This window comes from Passer montanus, unplaced genomic scaffold (genome assembly GCF_014805655.1).
Source record: "Passer montanus isolate IOZ18808 unplaced genomic scaffold, ASM1480565v1 scaffold13, whole genome shotgun sequence".
Taxonomy (NCBI): Eukaryota; Metazoa; Chordata; class Aves; order Passeriformes; family Passeridae; genus Passer; species Passer montanus.
In genome coordinates, this window is record NW_024359832.1 from 6,277,261 (window position 1) to 6,293,258 (window position 15,998).

General features: G+C 40.0%; 1 protein-coding gene across 1 annotated transcript; it reads left to right on the forward strand.

Annotated features, from left to right (window-relative positions):
- Positions 1-33: 33 nt before the first annotated feature.
- UGDH (UDP-glucose 6-dehydrogenase) lies at positions 34-14,551 on the forward strand. Its single transcript, XM_039699020.1, has 12 exons — positions 34-264; positions 778-946; positions 3,473-3,574; positions 4,902-5,102; positions 5,183-5,380; positions 5,865-6,012; positions 7,347-7,441; positions 8,750-8,880; positions 9,556-9,689; positions 10,772-10,863; positions 10,953-11,063; positions 13,750-14,551. Exons 2-12 carry the CDS (start codon positions 785-787, stop codon positions 13,858-13,860), a joined length of 1,485 nt encoding a protein of 494 aa, XP_039554954.1. The 5' UTR covers positions 34-264; positions 778-784; the 3' UTR covers positions 13,861-14,551.
- The last annotated feature ends 1,447 nt before the right edge of the window (positions 14,552-15,998 follow it).

Genomic DNA, 15,998 nt, shown 5'->3' on the forward strand with positions numbered 1-15,998 from the left:
GGGCGGGGAGCGCGGGGCGGGCGGGCCGGCGCCGCTCTCCGCCCCCGGGGGAAGGAGGAGGCGGGCCGGCCCCGCTCGGCGCCCTCGCCATGAAGCCGCCGCCTCGGGCCCGCCGCAGACCTTTAAATAGCGGCCGCCGCCGCCGCTGCCGCTCCCTTCGCAGCAGAGCGTCGCGCTGAGCTCGGCGCGCATCCTCTCCGAGCATCCCCGCCGCGCCCCGCCGCCGCCGCAGCTCTCCCGCTCACCCGCGCCTGCCTGCCCGCGGTAAGTGTCCGTGCTGGGCTGCCGGCCCGGTGTGCGAGTCCCGCGCTGCCGCCCCGGAGGCCCTTCCCGCCCCGGAGCCGCTCCCTTCCCCCGCGCTCCCGGCGATGCGGCCCGGCCGGCTCGGCCCGCAGCCTTGTCCGGGCGGTGGCGGGAGCCGCGGCCTCCCTTCCCCGGCCGAGGGGCTCCAGGGCAGGGCCGGTGCCCGGGCTGCCGTGGCATCAGCCATTGCTCGGCCCCAGGCGGTGATCGGCGTGTCACGGCTCCGAGCCGCCGCAGAAACGCTGCTTTGTGGTCTGTGTGTGCTGGCGCTCCGGAGAGGGGCAGGCTCCGAAACCTTGCCGGCTTGGAGGGAGGAGTAGCGGTTCATTCCCAGAGATCAGCCGTGAGGAAACGCCTCTGTGGGCCGCAGCACAATAAAATCTGAAATCACTGAGACACTTTGTTTTCCTTGAATTGTTGGCCGGTATTTTAATTTGTAACTCCTTATTTTCTGTTTCCCTCTCCTCTTACTAGAGTAATCATGTTTGAGATTAAGAAGATTTGCTGCATTGGTGCTGGTTATGTTGGTGGGCCAACCTGTAGTGTTATTGCACAAATGTGCCCCAATATCAAAGTTACTGTTGTGGATGTCAATGAGGCCAGGATCAACGCCTGGAATTCAGACACACTCCCGATCTATGAGGTAAACATCACTGTTGTCTCTTACTCCAGCCAGCATTGCCTTTGCTTGCTTCCCAGTACATGGTGTTTCCTACAGCCCATTTCTGAAGCTGGTCAAGCTTTGCATGTTGGTGATATCCTTCAAAAGGAGTATTCTGGAGCACCTGCTTGTCCCTACTGCTCGTTAAACCAGGCTTCTGAAATAACTTAATGCAACTGATGCAGATGTGTGTTAGTAATTATCTGAAAGGCGTAATAAAGAAAAAGTAATTCTCTAGATAGTGAATTGTGCTAAATCATGCTGACTTTTTTTTGGTACCTGATTTGATCATAACATAGTCCACTTGCTCAATTGCAGATACAGTCTGCTGGGTTGTAGCACAGTATAAATGTGCTAATACTGAGCTGTAAGCTTTATTTGCATTCTAAATACTGCCAAAATCCAATCTGTGCTGCCTGACTTTAACTATAGGAAGGATAGGGACAGTCATGTTTGTGATTCAGTTGTACCATGAATTTTCAGTCTGGCCTAAGAAGACTATAAATGGACAAATAAATGTACCACACACAATTCATTACAGAATTACTTTAATTTGAAAATACATAAAGCATTTTTCTGTTTTGCTTCTCTTAGCATTTGTTTTTTCATAAAAGAGTAGGTCTCTTTTTCATCCCTTCATTCTTTCATGAAACACAGTTTTTATAGATTTGAGTTCTTTAATATGAGTGAAGACTTATCTTCACTCATCTCCCAAAGACAAGGCATCTGGCTGGTACTAATAGTTGCTCTTTTGGTATAAGAATAAATAAATGTACCACACTGTCACTCCTTCATTACAGAATTACTTTAATTTGAAAATACATAAAGCATTTTTCTGTTTTGCTTCTCTTAGCATTTGTTTTTTCATAAAAGAGTAGGTCTCTTTTTCATCCCTTCATTCTTTCATGAAACACAGTTTTTATAGATTTGAGTTCTTTAATATGAGTGAAGACTTATCTTCACTCATCTCCCAAAGACAAGGCATCTGGCTGGTACTAATAGTTGCTCTTTTGCTGTAAGAAGTCTTCTTCCCTCTTAAAACCAGAGCTATACAGTGACTAAGTCAAGATGAATAGACCTTCTTTGTCCTATAAATTCAAAAGAAACTGTGTATAATGTTTAGATTAGCAGGTGAGACATGAATAAAGTTTTTGAAAGCAAGCGCTTTGTTTTCTCTTAACACTTTGACTGAATGTGCCAAAGTGGAGCTTGTCTTGGCATGTTTTGGTCGTTTTTTTTTTTAAGAAACTCAAACTTGTAACATCTGTTTCCTGGAATGGTGTCCTTTGCTTACAAAGAATGTACAAAAACTGCCAAGAGTGAGTTCAGGCAGTTGTAAAATTGAGTCATTGCACAGTAAGGTTTTTGTGGTTTTTTGGGCTGGATTGTTTCTTTTCAGTGTCAGAAATTGTCTAGTGGACTGCCTTTCTATTTACATCCCATTGTAAGGACCATAGTTGGAATATTTAATGGATTGTAGGATGTTATTTTGCCTGTTCTGACCTTTGTTTTTCTTCTAAGTGGGTGGTATTTGATATAAAATGAGTCAGTAAAAATGTCTTGCATAAGAAAGCTTCTGCTTGCTTTCTTCTCTCCATCCAGTGAACCTTTGCCTTTCTGGCATTTACTTAAGTATCTAATGTTATGATAGCTGTCTCAAGCTGGAGATATGATTGCCATGTGAAAGTGCATGACTGACTATTCAAACAAAATATCTTTGTTAAATTTTTTAAGAGCATTCTTAAAAATCCATACAGAGGATTACTCATTTATATGTGACCTCCTGCCTCTTGTCTGAGTGGAGGAGTTAGAGAGGGGAAAGTGTTACAGCACTGTATGTGTCTCTAGAAGGAGTTTCATCATATTATGGCTGTTGTGATTCTTCAACACAGTAGGGGTGGTGCCCAAGAGAGGATAAGTTTTATCTGGCCCAAAGAAGGGTGGTTACTAAAAGGAGTGATCTTGATTTCCTGTGTGTGTCTGCTGCCCATCTTTCACTGGAGCTGGCCTTGCTTACTTGGTGGAAGACTTTGTGGGATGTTTTTTTGTGCTGAAGCAGTTCTGGATCTGATATTGAGGGGATCATGGACAGAGGGAAAAAGCCAATTGGGACCACCTCTTTTGTTTGCAGTCTAGGGAATATTGTAAGACTTCTTGAATCTACTTAACATCACTACAGGTATTTTGTAAGTTGCTTCTTGTGGTAGTAGAACTGAGCACAGGAATAACTGAAAGCTAAAATTTGGCTGTGCAAATAAGCAATTCAGTGTGGCTGAAAGTTTCAGGGCAGCATTATAAGTCTTCTGAATAAGAAAGAGTTTAACTTTTTTTACTGTGTAAATAATCTTCAGAAGCTTTATGTCTGTCAGGCTGAAAACATGCTGCACTAACAGGGAGAAAAAAAGAAAATCTTTCTGTATCTGAAATTATATTCTGTTTGGGCATAGAGTTTGCTGTTCTTCTAACTGCATTAATCTTAACTGGTTTTTTTTCTGCTTTTTTTTTCAGCCAGGGTTACAAGAAGTAGTAGAGTCCTGTCGAGGAAAAAACCTCTTCTTTTCCACCAGCATTGATGATGCCATTAGAGAAGCTGATCTTGTATTTATTTCTGTAAGTTTAGGAGAAGGTGGTTGTGTTTATCTTTTCTTTTTCTTTTTTTTTTCTTTCTTATCAAATCATGGTGTTGCTTTTCTTTAGGAAGTTGCCTTTGTTTTGTCATGTAGATTCAGTTGGCAATGTCATGTCATTGTGTCACAGATTTCTCTTTGCCTTTCTGTGTAGTGTGGGAAAAGTTTTTATTTGTTTTTCTTATAGCCAGTAGCACCTTAAGAAATGAACAGGTTCTAAGTCAAAATGGTAATGTTGATGTTTAATTTGGCTAGGTGTATGGAGTCGGAGCAGAATGTAGTGCAGCTCTGTCATTGCAGTGCACTGGTGAAACCTGTGGGACCTTGGCAGTAATGATAAAATTCCTAGACAGATATGCAAAATTGTATGCTGGCTATTCAGTTACAAACATGACCTATTTCTAGAATCTTTTCAAAATAGTGTATTAATGGAAGCAGGGATGGCTTTCATGTTTCAAAGCTATTGACACCACCAGAAAGAGGATTTAGTCAGAGATTAACCTTTTGTAATCTAGAAGTTGTTACTAATGCAGAATCCAAAAGAAATGATTGCTGTTTGTCTTGGTAGACCACAGTTAAGTTTTTTGTTAAAAGTTGTGTTTTCTTGAGGTCTCCTCTTTGTTAGCGCACTGTAGTTTGGAGCTCCCTTTCTGACAGTATTTTCCTTCATGCAATAAGTCTCAAATGAATGCTGTGTGGTTGGATGACAGCCACTAATACAGCCCATATATTGCCACCTGTCCTTGGTTCAAAACAAGCTGTTGTGTTTTACATGTTGTTGCCATTTCTTCTTTCCATTTGTAATGAAAAGAACCCTCTGTTTAAAGCTAAACTACGTGTTTTCCCTCATGTTGCCTTTTCTGTGTACATCAGTATATTAAATTTCATCAGTCCTATGGTTAGGTTTCATTGCAAAGTGAGCTTAAGCTGTAGTTGCCTCACTGGCCACAAGATTCTTACATGAGTTTTTGCACTCCTAGGGAACAAAAAGTGGCTGGCCATAATCATGTAGAAATTACTGGTGTTTCCAGAATAAGGATTGTTTCATCAAAGCCTGCAGAAGTGCTATGAATTGCTCTTGTTTAAATCCTATTTAAATAGAGAACAGTGAGCTTTCTGTAGGAAAATGTGTAATTGAGACAGCTAATACCTCTTCATCTGATGTGGTAACCAGAATAATTCTGGGGTAGAAGCGTTTTCCTTCCTCTGAGAAAGAAAATGTCCATCAGTCTTAACAATTTCACCTTGCCTCTTAACACAAGAGGTACTGACCTCTAACATTTCTTCCCTTTTCATATATTTGTAATTAGGTTAATACACCAACAAAGACCTATGGAATGGGAAAAGGCCGAGCAGCTGATCTGAAATACATTGAAGCTTGTGCTAGAAGAATTGTGCAGAATTCAAATGGCTATAAAATTGTCACTGAGAAAAGCACAGTTCCAGTACGTGCTGCAGAGAGCATTCGTCGAATATTTGATGCTAATACTAAGCCTAACTTGGATTTGCAGGTAAACATAATCTTTGAACTGCGTATTTAGAGCCTGGCTGTTGCTTTTGGCTTTCACTTGTTTTTCTCCTGTGCGTGTAGGTGCTGTCTAACCCGGAGTTCCTCGCCGAAGGAACAGCCATCAAGGACCTGAAGAACCCGGACAGAGTGCTCATCGGTGGAGACGACTCTCCAGAGGGACAGAAAGCTGTCCGTGCTCTCTGTGCTGTTTATGAGCACTGGGTGCCCAAAGAAAAAATCCTCACAACCAATACCTGGTCATCAGAACTTTCTAAACTGGTTAGTGTTGCTCCCTGCTGTAGTGTTCAATGAGCAAGGGGTGTGAGACAAATCTCAGAAGCAGAATTTTGTTGACACTGAGTGATGTAGCTAGGAAAGACAGGTGAGACTGGGAGGACCCAATGCATCTGTCAAAGGATATTGATCTTTTCAGATCAGCTGACCTAGTTAATAGACGATTCTGACTTTCTGTGAAGTCTTTTCTCACTTTTATTGCTGTTAGTTATTAATAAGAGCAAGCTTCCAGTGCTGCAGAAACTGGTTACCATCATAATACGGTTCAAACTCTGCAAGTTAAGCATTATCTTGTTTTACTTAAATCCCATTAACTGGCATCTGTATATTAAACTTGTTAGGTTACCCTTTTGTATGTCAAGGGAGTTGTATACTTATTAAAGTAATCCTTCATTAGCAACTCCCTTTGGTCTGTGGACATCTTGGTTTCTGGAAAAGTGAAGTTCTTTACTATACTTTTTATTTGCAGGCAGCTAATGCTTTCCTTGCCCAAAGAATCAGCAGCATTAACTCAATCAGTGCTCTGTGTGAAGCTACAGGAGCAGATGTTGAAGAAGTAGCAAGAGCTATTGGAACAGACCAAAGAATTGGAAATAAATTTCTCAAAGCCAGTGTTGGTAAGTGAAAAATTCTTCCTTTATTTTTCCCCACTAGGCTTCTATTTAATAGTGCAATATAATGTAATATTACATATATGTCTGTGTGTATATATATATTACACAATATAATAGTAGTGTTTTGAAATAAGTACTCTGCTTCTCTAAAATTTTCTACAGCATTAGAAGTGCTTAATGTATGAAAATATTACTGTAGAATACTAGTATAAATCAATTTTTCTAGTAAAATATGTAGAACTGAGGTTGCTCCAGACCCAGCAACCTGAAACTGGAGAGTTCAGTGCATGGTTTACCCTGCCTGTGACACTGGAAAGAAAAGACTTAATTTTTCTGAAGCATCACTGCCAACAGTGCACTCCAAGGTGTCTTCCCAATTGTAACTGCTGCAGTTTTGTTTGGGAGTTGCTGCTAGTGGCCTGAGGGAGAGAATACATCTAGTTCAGAATGTGTGATGACAGCTTCTAATTTGTAGGGTGAATTCATAGGATCATAAGGTTGGAAAAGACCTCCAAGACTGAGTTCAACCTTTGACCAATCACCACCTTGTCAACAAGGCTGTGGCACTAAATGCCAGTCATTTCTGGATTAGATTTATGAGAGAGTAAATGTGATAAAGTGTTGATTGGTGCATCAAACTTTCAAATTCAGAGCAAGACTAAAGCCTCTCTGTATGGTTTCATGCTAGAAAGGTGTGACTTTAAAATAACCTTATTATATATAACCTATCCTAGAGTCTATACAAGTGTGAAAAATAGATAGTTAATGCATTACCACAAGTTGCTACTAGGTTATTATAATTCCTTCTACAATCCTTCTATAATTCTGTGTTGTCTCTGGGTCTCTGCTTGCTGAGCAAAGTTCTAGGTTCAAGGATCCCTCTATCTCAGTTCTGCCTTGGTCAGCTGTGGTGATCTTTCATTCTTGGAAGTGATTAGATACCCATTTAGGGGTGCAAGAGGCAGGAACCTAATTCTAACATGCTTGTTTTGAGAAATATTAGTCTAAATCTTGAGGTGGGGGGAGAACAGGCCCAGGAGCTGGTCTACCTACTTTTAATAATAGCCCGTAGTTATTTTTCTCTTACAGGTTCCAGTTTCTGTGTTAAAACTTCCATTGATTTCAGTGGAACCTGAAGCATGATTAAGCCTTCTGTAGCTGACTAAGGAAGTCCAGGAGTCGGATTTTAAGAGATTAAGGTTTTTCATTTACTAGCAGTGAAATACTGGGAAAAATTACAATGCTGACTGTATCAGTGATTGCCAAAAAGCTTGGTTCCACAGATTGGCTAGGATCAGTACCTTAGTCACCTGTAAAATAACTGTTTTCTCTTTCAGGGTTTGGAGGTAGCTGTTTTCAGAAGGATGTCTTGAATTTAGTGTACCTCTGTGAGGCACTGAACTTACCTGAGGTAGCTCGCTACTGGCAACAGGTACAAGTTCTTCACCAGTTTTTTCAGAGGATGGTGTTTCTTCAGCACTCAGCTTTTCAGGCATTGAGCTCTTAAGCATTGTCCACACAAACTTTGTTTCAGCTCCAAGGAGATACCTTCGTGCTGATCACCTTTACATTTCAGGGCCCTTGGCTTAAGACTGACATTTGATACTTGTGGGTGCTTCAGCTTTTTTGGGGTGAATTTACTTGGATCAGGTGGATTGTGAAGCTGTCTAGCAGCAGTAGAAGATGGGAAGTACAAGCATGTGTCTCCTGTCTTTCTTTTGCAGCTGGGTATCAGTCCACTTTGAATTCAGAACTCGTAATGTTTTCCTCAGGGTCTGCTTTTACAGTTCTGAAAGAACTCAGTAGATCTTGCTATTTTTAAAAATAAACATGGTTGCTGTTGTTCCCTTGTTTAATGTTAGGAATGGTTGGGAATGGATGGATGCCCTCAGGACTGGCTCCAAAGCAGCAATGACACCTAGTCTGTACTAGCATTTCCCTATTAACCAGTGAAAGCACCTCACCTTTCTCCCTCGTGCTGACTGAGAAGCTTTGAGATGCATGGTGTGGTCAAACAACCCCTTTGGTTTATTGTCCTGATTTGCCTGTGGTGGTCAAGTATAAGGCTGCCTAGCAGATGCCTCCAGAATACCAAGTACATGATTTTCCTACCTTATTAGCAGCTTTGGATTTTTGGTCTTGGTTTTGGTTAGCCTTTTTTCCCTTCACTCTTCTCCATCCCGGGAACAAATGGAACACTTGCATGTAATAACAGAATAATAACAGTGAGGCATCTAAGTGTGGTTGAATTACACAGGTTTTGTGTATTGGTATCCATTAGTGTGGATTAAAAAGGCTGAAGATATTCTCACAGTTGTTACACATGGCATGTAAAAAGTGTAGGTCTGGCAATGGGATGTACATGGCATGTAAAAAAGTTAGGGTACTAGCAAGTACCCTAACACTGAAATTGTGTTCTAGGCAGAGACGTGGAAAGCAGTAAGTTTTAATTTTTTGGAAAAAGCAATCTGAAAAAAATCCTAGCCTTTAAACTAGATAATGCATGTTAAGATGTATATATGTGCATCAGTATTCACTCATTAAATAGGATTTATCTCAGAATTTAATAAATTAACTAAATTTATTTTTGGATTGCTTACGATACTGAGTAAAAATGCTTAGCCTTCTCTTTTAAGTCTCTGTTAAATTTGTGTGGGTGGTTCAGCTTTGATTATTAATAGAATCTGTTTATAGTTGAAAATGGCTCCCTTCTGTACCATCATGGCTTGTATCATTTCAGGTAATAGACATGAATGATTATCAGAGAAGAAGATTTGCTTCCCGCATTATTGACAGCTTGTTTAATACTGTCACTGACAAGAAGATTGCTATTTTAGGGTTTGCCTTCAAAAAGGATACAGGGGACACAAGGTAAGCAAGCAAGCTCAGTTCATCAGCATGGACTCCCTGTCACCAGCCACCCAGCTAAAACCCACCACTGAGCTGAATTAATGGCTGGATATGGGACCCTCTTTCTTGTGACTGTATTGGTTTGTAACAAGGATTAGTCTTCCTTGAGTGGGTGAGAACTAATTCTTGACCTCTACAATAGACCTGAATCATGCAGAAGCTGCAGATGATTCTAGTCCTTAGTAACTTGCACAAGCAAAGATAGATTTTGACAGAATCCTTCCATTCTCCACAGAAAACAATGCAAACACTTTTGCAGTTGGTTCTAAGTTGCTTTGTGAAAATAAAGTTTCAGCTTGATTTCCTGAAGTGGTTAATTCTGTTCTCCTGTAAAGGTCAACCTTGATGCAACTCTTCAACTGCAGTTGGTGGGGAAAACTTATAAACTCTAGGCCTTTATAATTTTGGTCATTAGGAGTCATCAGACTCATTATCTTTCTTGGACGATTCAGCAAAAGAGATACAAACCTTTTTATAATTTTCTCCTTGGTGTCCATCAAGATAACAGGTTTCCTGCTGGCATGGTTGCCACTAAGATATTTAATATAAAAATTATATAAAACCTCATATCATGATAGTTGAGAACTTCCATTACTTGGGACATGCCAGCTTTAACCGATTGATTCTCTTCCCTAGAGAGTCATCCAGTATCTACATTAGCAAGTATTTAATGGATGAAGGAGCAAAGCTGCATATCTATGACCCTAAAGTACCTAAGGAACAAATCATCTTTGATCTCTCACATCTGGGTGTCTCAGAAGATAACCAAGGTGAGAATTCTCATAAAAAGTTTATTCCCCTCTTCTCAATATACACAGGTCTGTTTAAATATTAGAAATTCATTTTCAGCATGACATCATTGTGCTGTTGGTTGCACTTACTAAAATATTGTTATAGCTCAGAGAATTACTCTCATTCTTCTTCCTTTCCCTGTAGCTTTTGTAGATAAATGCTAATTCTCAACTCTTGTATCTTTTTCTTCCAATAAATGCTCATTTGAATAGATGACTAGAATTTTATCTCTGAATAATTAAAAGGAAGAAAAAGAAGAATGTTCAGGACAGACTAGTTCTGACAGTTCCTTTGTGCCCCAAGTTGTATCTTAGTTCTTTCTTACATATCTAAAATAGAAATAAAGAAGTGATTCTGGAATGTACTATTGAGCATTCTTCCTTCCCTCATATCACTTCCAAATCACTTTGTTCCCTTACATTCAAGAAACCTTTAAAATAATCACCTATGATTACAGAGATAAGGGATATTTGGGATTTCTGTTTTCTTACTGGGGAGAGGAGAAATGGAGCTGATGGATGGGGAGAATAGTTGAGGCTTCTAGAGGTGAAAAGAATGGAGCAGATTGAGCTCTGATGAAGAATGAAGAGTGTACATTATTAGACATGCCCTTGAATTTAGAGGGAAAGGGGAGGCTTTCCTCTAGGCAGCTGCTCAGGCAGCCCCTGGGGAGCCACGTGTGTCTCTTTTCTAGTGTGAGCTGAGTGTAAAATAGAAACTGATGTGCTGCTGTTGTACAGACAATGACCTTTGTAGGAGTTGGCATTTGAGCACTCCATTATACCTTCAAATTCTAGAGATTTGCTTGACTGTTTACATCAAATTTGAATGCTTGACTTCAAACATTTAAGTGCTCTGACTGCTCAGATGCCAGGTACGACCTGCTTTCATTGAAATAAGTAAAATCAAAATATTAAGTACCTTGGTAAAAAAATATCTCTAGGTGAGTGACTTGAAACCACTTTGTTTGTGTACAGCAAGGAAGGAGACTCGTTTGCCAGCAACCTGCCAGCCTGATGCTAAAGACATGCAGAATAAAAGTGTTTTCCTTCTGTTACAGTGTCTCGTTTGGTCACTATCAGTAAAGATCCCTATGAAGCCTGTGATGGAGCTCATGCCCTTGTAATTTGCACTGAATGGGACATGTTTAAGGTAAATGCTATCCTTAATTTAAACTAAAAGAAAAAGGAGAGAGTGTTATGCTACTTATTTATTCTATCTGCTTTAATTACTCTTTCTAGGAGCTGGATTATGAACGTATTCATAAGAAAATGCTCAAGCCTGCATTTATCTTTGATGGTAGGAGAGTTCTAGATGATCTCCATAATGACCTACAAGTAATTGGCTTCCAGGTAATGATCTAGGTGATGTGTCTTAGGTTTCTTTCCTTCTGCTCTCTTCCCTATTGCTCTCCTTCTTCAGTGACTGAGTAGCAAGGGGGAAAAAACCCTCTAGAGGTGAGGACTTAAATGTAAACCTGTTTGTTCTTAAGTGTTCATTAGTACTGTCTTCCTCTGCTGTGTTCCTACTTTCACAGACTGATGTGCTTTTAAAGTTGAGGCTATGCCATCAACGTTCCACAGTGTAAGCCTGCCTTAGAATCATTCAGGTGGGAAAAGACATCTGAGGTCATGGAGTGCAACCATAAATCTGACATCTGAATGCTGCTCTGCCCTTCTTTGCAGCAGGGAAGTAATGGACAGTTAGGAGATAAATGTGAAAAACTGCTAAACCTTGTGCCTAAATTTATTCTGGCATGATATTTGACTCCAAAACGAGCCCCTGCACTGTGTCTTCCAGATGTGCAGTCTTTGCAGAAGGGCTGAATTTGTATGTTACAATCTATGCCATAGCCCCTACTTGGAATCTTATTTTAATATCACAAAAAAAGGGCTTTTGAAATTGACAGTAGCAGGATAGCAAAACACACTTCCTGCAGAAGTAAACATAAGCTGTAAGTACCATTTTTGCTCCTCACAGAAAACATAAGCAGTTTTACTGGAGACATGAGACTTAAACACTGAACAAGATGTAATGCAGGTAATAAATGTTTATCAGCCAGTGAGATCTTCACTTGGACAAACTATTAAGGGAAGTTTTGGACTCTTCTCCCTGAGGTCTGTGAAACAAAGCTGGTGAAAGCAGTGCATGTAAAGATGTATTTGAACATAGTCAAAGGCTCAAGAATTACATGAGAGGCTGGAGGAGATGACTGATTAGTCCTTTTAGTCCTTTGTGTTTGGTTAAGATCAGCCAGAAGATCCAGACAATGGTGTTAGTTTATACCAGAGGGAGGACCCAGAAGATAACTTTTTAGCTAAGTGTTTTGCTAAGCTAATAGCAAATTCTAGATAAAATTCTAATCTGTGTGATATTTCTCCTAGGAATTTATCTTCTGAAGTCTTCTGTGGCCTAAAAATTTTATAGATCAGAGACTTTACTTTTGTGTTTCTTCTATGAAATTCCAGTTGAATTTTTAATTTGTGAGTTTGCCATCCAGAAGGCAACTGGTCATCCAGGTTTATTTATCCATATTTTTCATCCAGAATATCATTGCAAAGGCATTTAGCAATTGACCTATATTTTCTACATAAAATAATAAAAAGGATTTTGTCTTAAACAGATAATCCTAAAATTGAAGTTTTTAGGGCCCTCATCTTTTAACTTCCCTTGTTAAAAGCTGTTGCATTAGACAGCCTGATGCTAATAGCAGTTCCATTGTATACCATCCAAACCTATGAATTTGAGTAGTTTTAAATTTTTTTCTCAAACTAGCATTTAAATAACTTTAAACACACCTACCATTTCAATTATAACCTGTTTCCACAGTTAAAGCTTAATTCAGGAAATATTAATGGGAAGCTCTGTGATTCTAGGCAGAGCAATTTCTGATTTGAGAAAAAAGGCTGCTTAGGTCTCAAGCAGGGAAAGCAGAGTAAGCCTTGATTGAAGGGCTTGAAGCACTTTCAGCATAGATGGAATTTGACTAATACTGAAATCAGCAAATCCCAGAATAATCTGATGGAAGCATCTCAGCCAGACACCATAAGGACAAAATCTGCAGGCCAGATCAGATGCATGTTTCAGTCACTTTTCATTCCCTGTACTCCTGAGTACTGTGCTTATTCTTATAATGGCTATAGGATTTCTTTCTGGAGATTTTTTTTCCCTGTTTAAGCTACAGGTATGTGCACTGTTTGTGAATCAGCTTGTCTAAATCTCTAACCAGGCAGTTGAAGCTGTTAAAGGCAAATATAGTACATACAGCTGTCTTGACTGTTTAAACAGTGCTCTTCAGCATTAACTCAGATGTCTGCCTAGAATATATTCACCAAAATTTTGTTAAAATAGAATAGTTGAAGCCTTTTGTCTTTTGGAGCTGTGCATTTGACCTGCATTACTTAAGAGGAAAGCTACAGTTCTGCTTTTTTACTGAGTGTCTGAACTGTCTTACCTGTTGGTGCTTTGTCCTCTATAAGCTCTGTCCTTAGTGATTCACATTAGTCTGACCTAGAGATCAGCAGAATTTGCCTTGCTCTTTGACTTTTGCCATACCTGGCTGGAGTGTGTTGGCTGTGTAACAAGCTTTCACTTGTTGTGTTGGCTGCCTTTAGCCTTTCAGAGCTGTGTTGCTTCCAAAACAGCCTACTGCATTATGGAGGGAAAAAGCTTTTTCTGTGCTAATTTAGTATAATTTTTTTAGGAAAAGGAGTCTGAAGCCCCATCTTATGAATACCCAGAAACATTTTATGGTGTTTGTATTTGTAGTCCTGTGGAAGGTGAGGCAGATGAATGTTCAAATTGTCAAGATGCAGTTTTAAGTAGGCAAAGCAGGCACCTGTAAAAGGCTGGTTGGTTGTTTTGGTTTTATAAAAAAACTCTTTGCAGCTCCAGTCACAGAAACTGTCCTTGGGCACACTGTGCTTTGTGGCTTGTTTTATTCTAATGTTCATAAAATGTGTTCTTTGTAGATTCCTCATAGGTTGACATGATTGTTAGCTTGCCACATTGACTTGTTAAATGTGTTTTCTTTTTCAGATTGAAACAATTGGGAAGAAGGTGTCAGCCAAAAGAATTCCTTTTGCTTCTTCATGTGAAATTCCTAAATTCAGCCTGCAGGATCCACCTGTTAAAAAGCCTAGAGTATAATGTGTAATAGATACTGAAGGAATTTTGTTGATCTTCCTAGTGGTAATACTGTAAGCCTATGCTTTTTTTAAGGAAATATATTTTTCATAAACCAGTTTTACACTAGAAATGGTACCTGGTACATGTGAATTCAGTCTATTTTCAAATCTCTATTTTTATAGCAATTTTTTTTGGTTACTGAAGATGGTACAAACCTGTTTTTAATAATGAATCATCTTTTAAGTGAAAAGTTACCTTCAAACTGCAGATTTCTGCTTCCAGAAATGTTCCTGAACAGCACTTTAAATATTACAAATTATATGAAAACAAAAGAAGTGGAATATCTTTTTACCTTAGTCCAGTTATAAACTGTAATCAGTCTATATAAACTGTGATCTATGGACTGGAACTTTGGTCTCAGCAATTTTTTTTCTTTTGGGGTGATTCTTTGCCTGGTTAAATGCGTGCTCTAACTGGCATTGAAGTCAAAAGATCTTTTCTAAGTAAATTGGTAGGGTTTAGATCCAGCCCTAAGGTAGAACTGACTTCAGAAATAACGTCCCAGTCCTGGTTGGGATCCACTGGCACTGGAGCAGTCTAAACTGCATCTTTTGGGAGACCACATAGTTCTGCAGGCATCAGTCATCTAAGTGCCAGTGGACAGCAGTTACAGACTGATCCACTGGCAGATCTTCAGTTCTCATTCTTTGGTTGTCCTTAGTGCCAGTGGACAGCAGTTAGAGACTGATCCACTGGCAGATCTTCAGTTCTCATTCTTTGGTTGTCCTGCCTACATTCCATGTGCAGCCACGTGTTTTTTATTTAATCAGATTCCTGGGGCAAGTATTCCCTAAGTGACAAAACCTGTCTTCAGCAGAGGAGCATTCTGCTTGTTTGAACATTGAATTTAAGGAGAATTATCTTAATTTTGCATCCGTCCAAGTAGAAAACAAATATTGGCTTTAATATTACCTGATAGTTATTTTTGTCCTTCATGACATACTCCATCTGAAAGCAGTCTTTTTAATGAATCTCCAAAAAATTAATCTCTGCTGTGAAGAAATCATTGAAAATAAATTCAGCCCCATAAATCAGCTTCCTACCTCATTTGACTAGCAGGAGTGAATACTTCCAATGTTCTCTTGATATTTTTGCCTTTACTGTTACTTTGTTTCTACTTGTTTTTATTATTCTCAATTGGCCAGTGCTATTAAAATCCTTGAGATGACAGTGTTTCTCAGTGTTTGGCTTGTTGCATGGGGTTCTGAAATGGAGGGGAAGGTACAGAAGGATGACCAGGTTTCAGACTAGAAGGTATAAACATCTTAGTTGAATAATAGAGTGTTGGGATAGTAGGGAATTATCCTGCAACTGGTCAAATAGTACCTTCTGAATTATTTGACTGGTGAGCCTTCAAACATGGTACATCAATAGTTAAATAGCAGGTAAGATCAGAGTCTTGGTAATGAATGCTATTATTGTAACTGCTTACCCACAGAAATGTAGATACAGTTTAAGCTTTAGGACAGTTACTTGGAAATTGAGGGAACTTGTAGAACAATTTGGATAAACAATACAAGCCACTGTTATCTGACTGAAATAGCTGTGTCCCTGAACCAGATGCTTCCAGGTTCTGCATGTTACTGGCTTCCAGGTAGGGACTTGCACTGCAGCAATCATCCAGCACTTTGGGCAAATATGCTTGAGGCTTTTTGTCCTGTAAGATTCTTCACACATCAAAAGCCACTCAAAGTGAGTGGGAATGATGGAGGCTTAAAATTAAACTGTCATGTTTCATGATGCCATTTCTTCCTATCGACTAGTAACAGCCCTGGGATGCAGAGAGGGTTGCAATTCAGCCCTGGTAAGTTTGTGATCCAAGAGGCAGATCCCTGGTTTTGCAGGTGAGAGCCCTCTTGGCTTCCTCTGGCCCTGTAGCACCCAAGAGGGCAGGCTGGTCACTGCTCCTTTGGGATTAAGAAGAGAGTGCTGACAAGTTACACTCCAAGGATCTCTTGTCCTTGACTGATTCAGGGCCTATCTTAATCAGGAGTGTGGGTAGAGGTGTCAGAAAATCAGGATGCCTTTCTGAAACTTGCACACACCTGCAATAGTAATGCCCCTGTATGAGACCTGTCTTCATCAGTTTGAAGCACAGG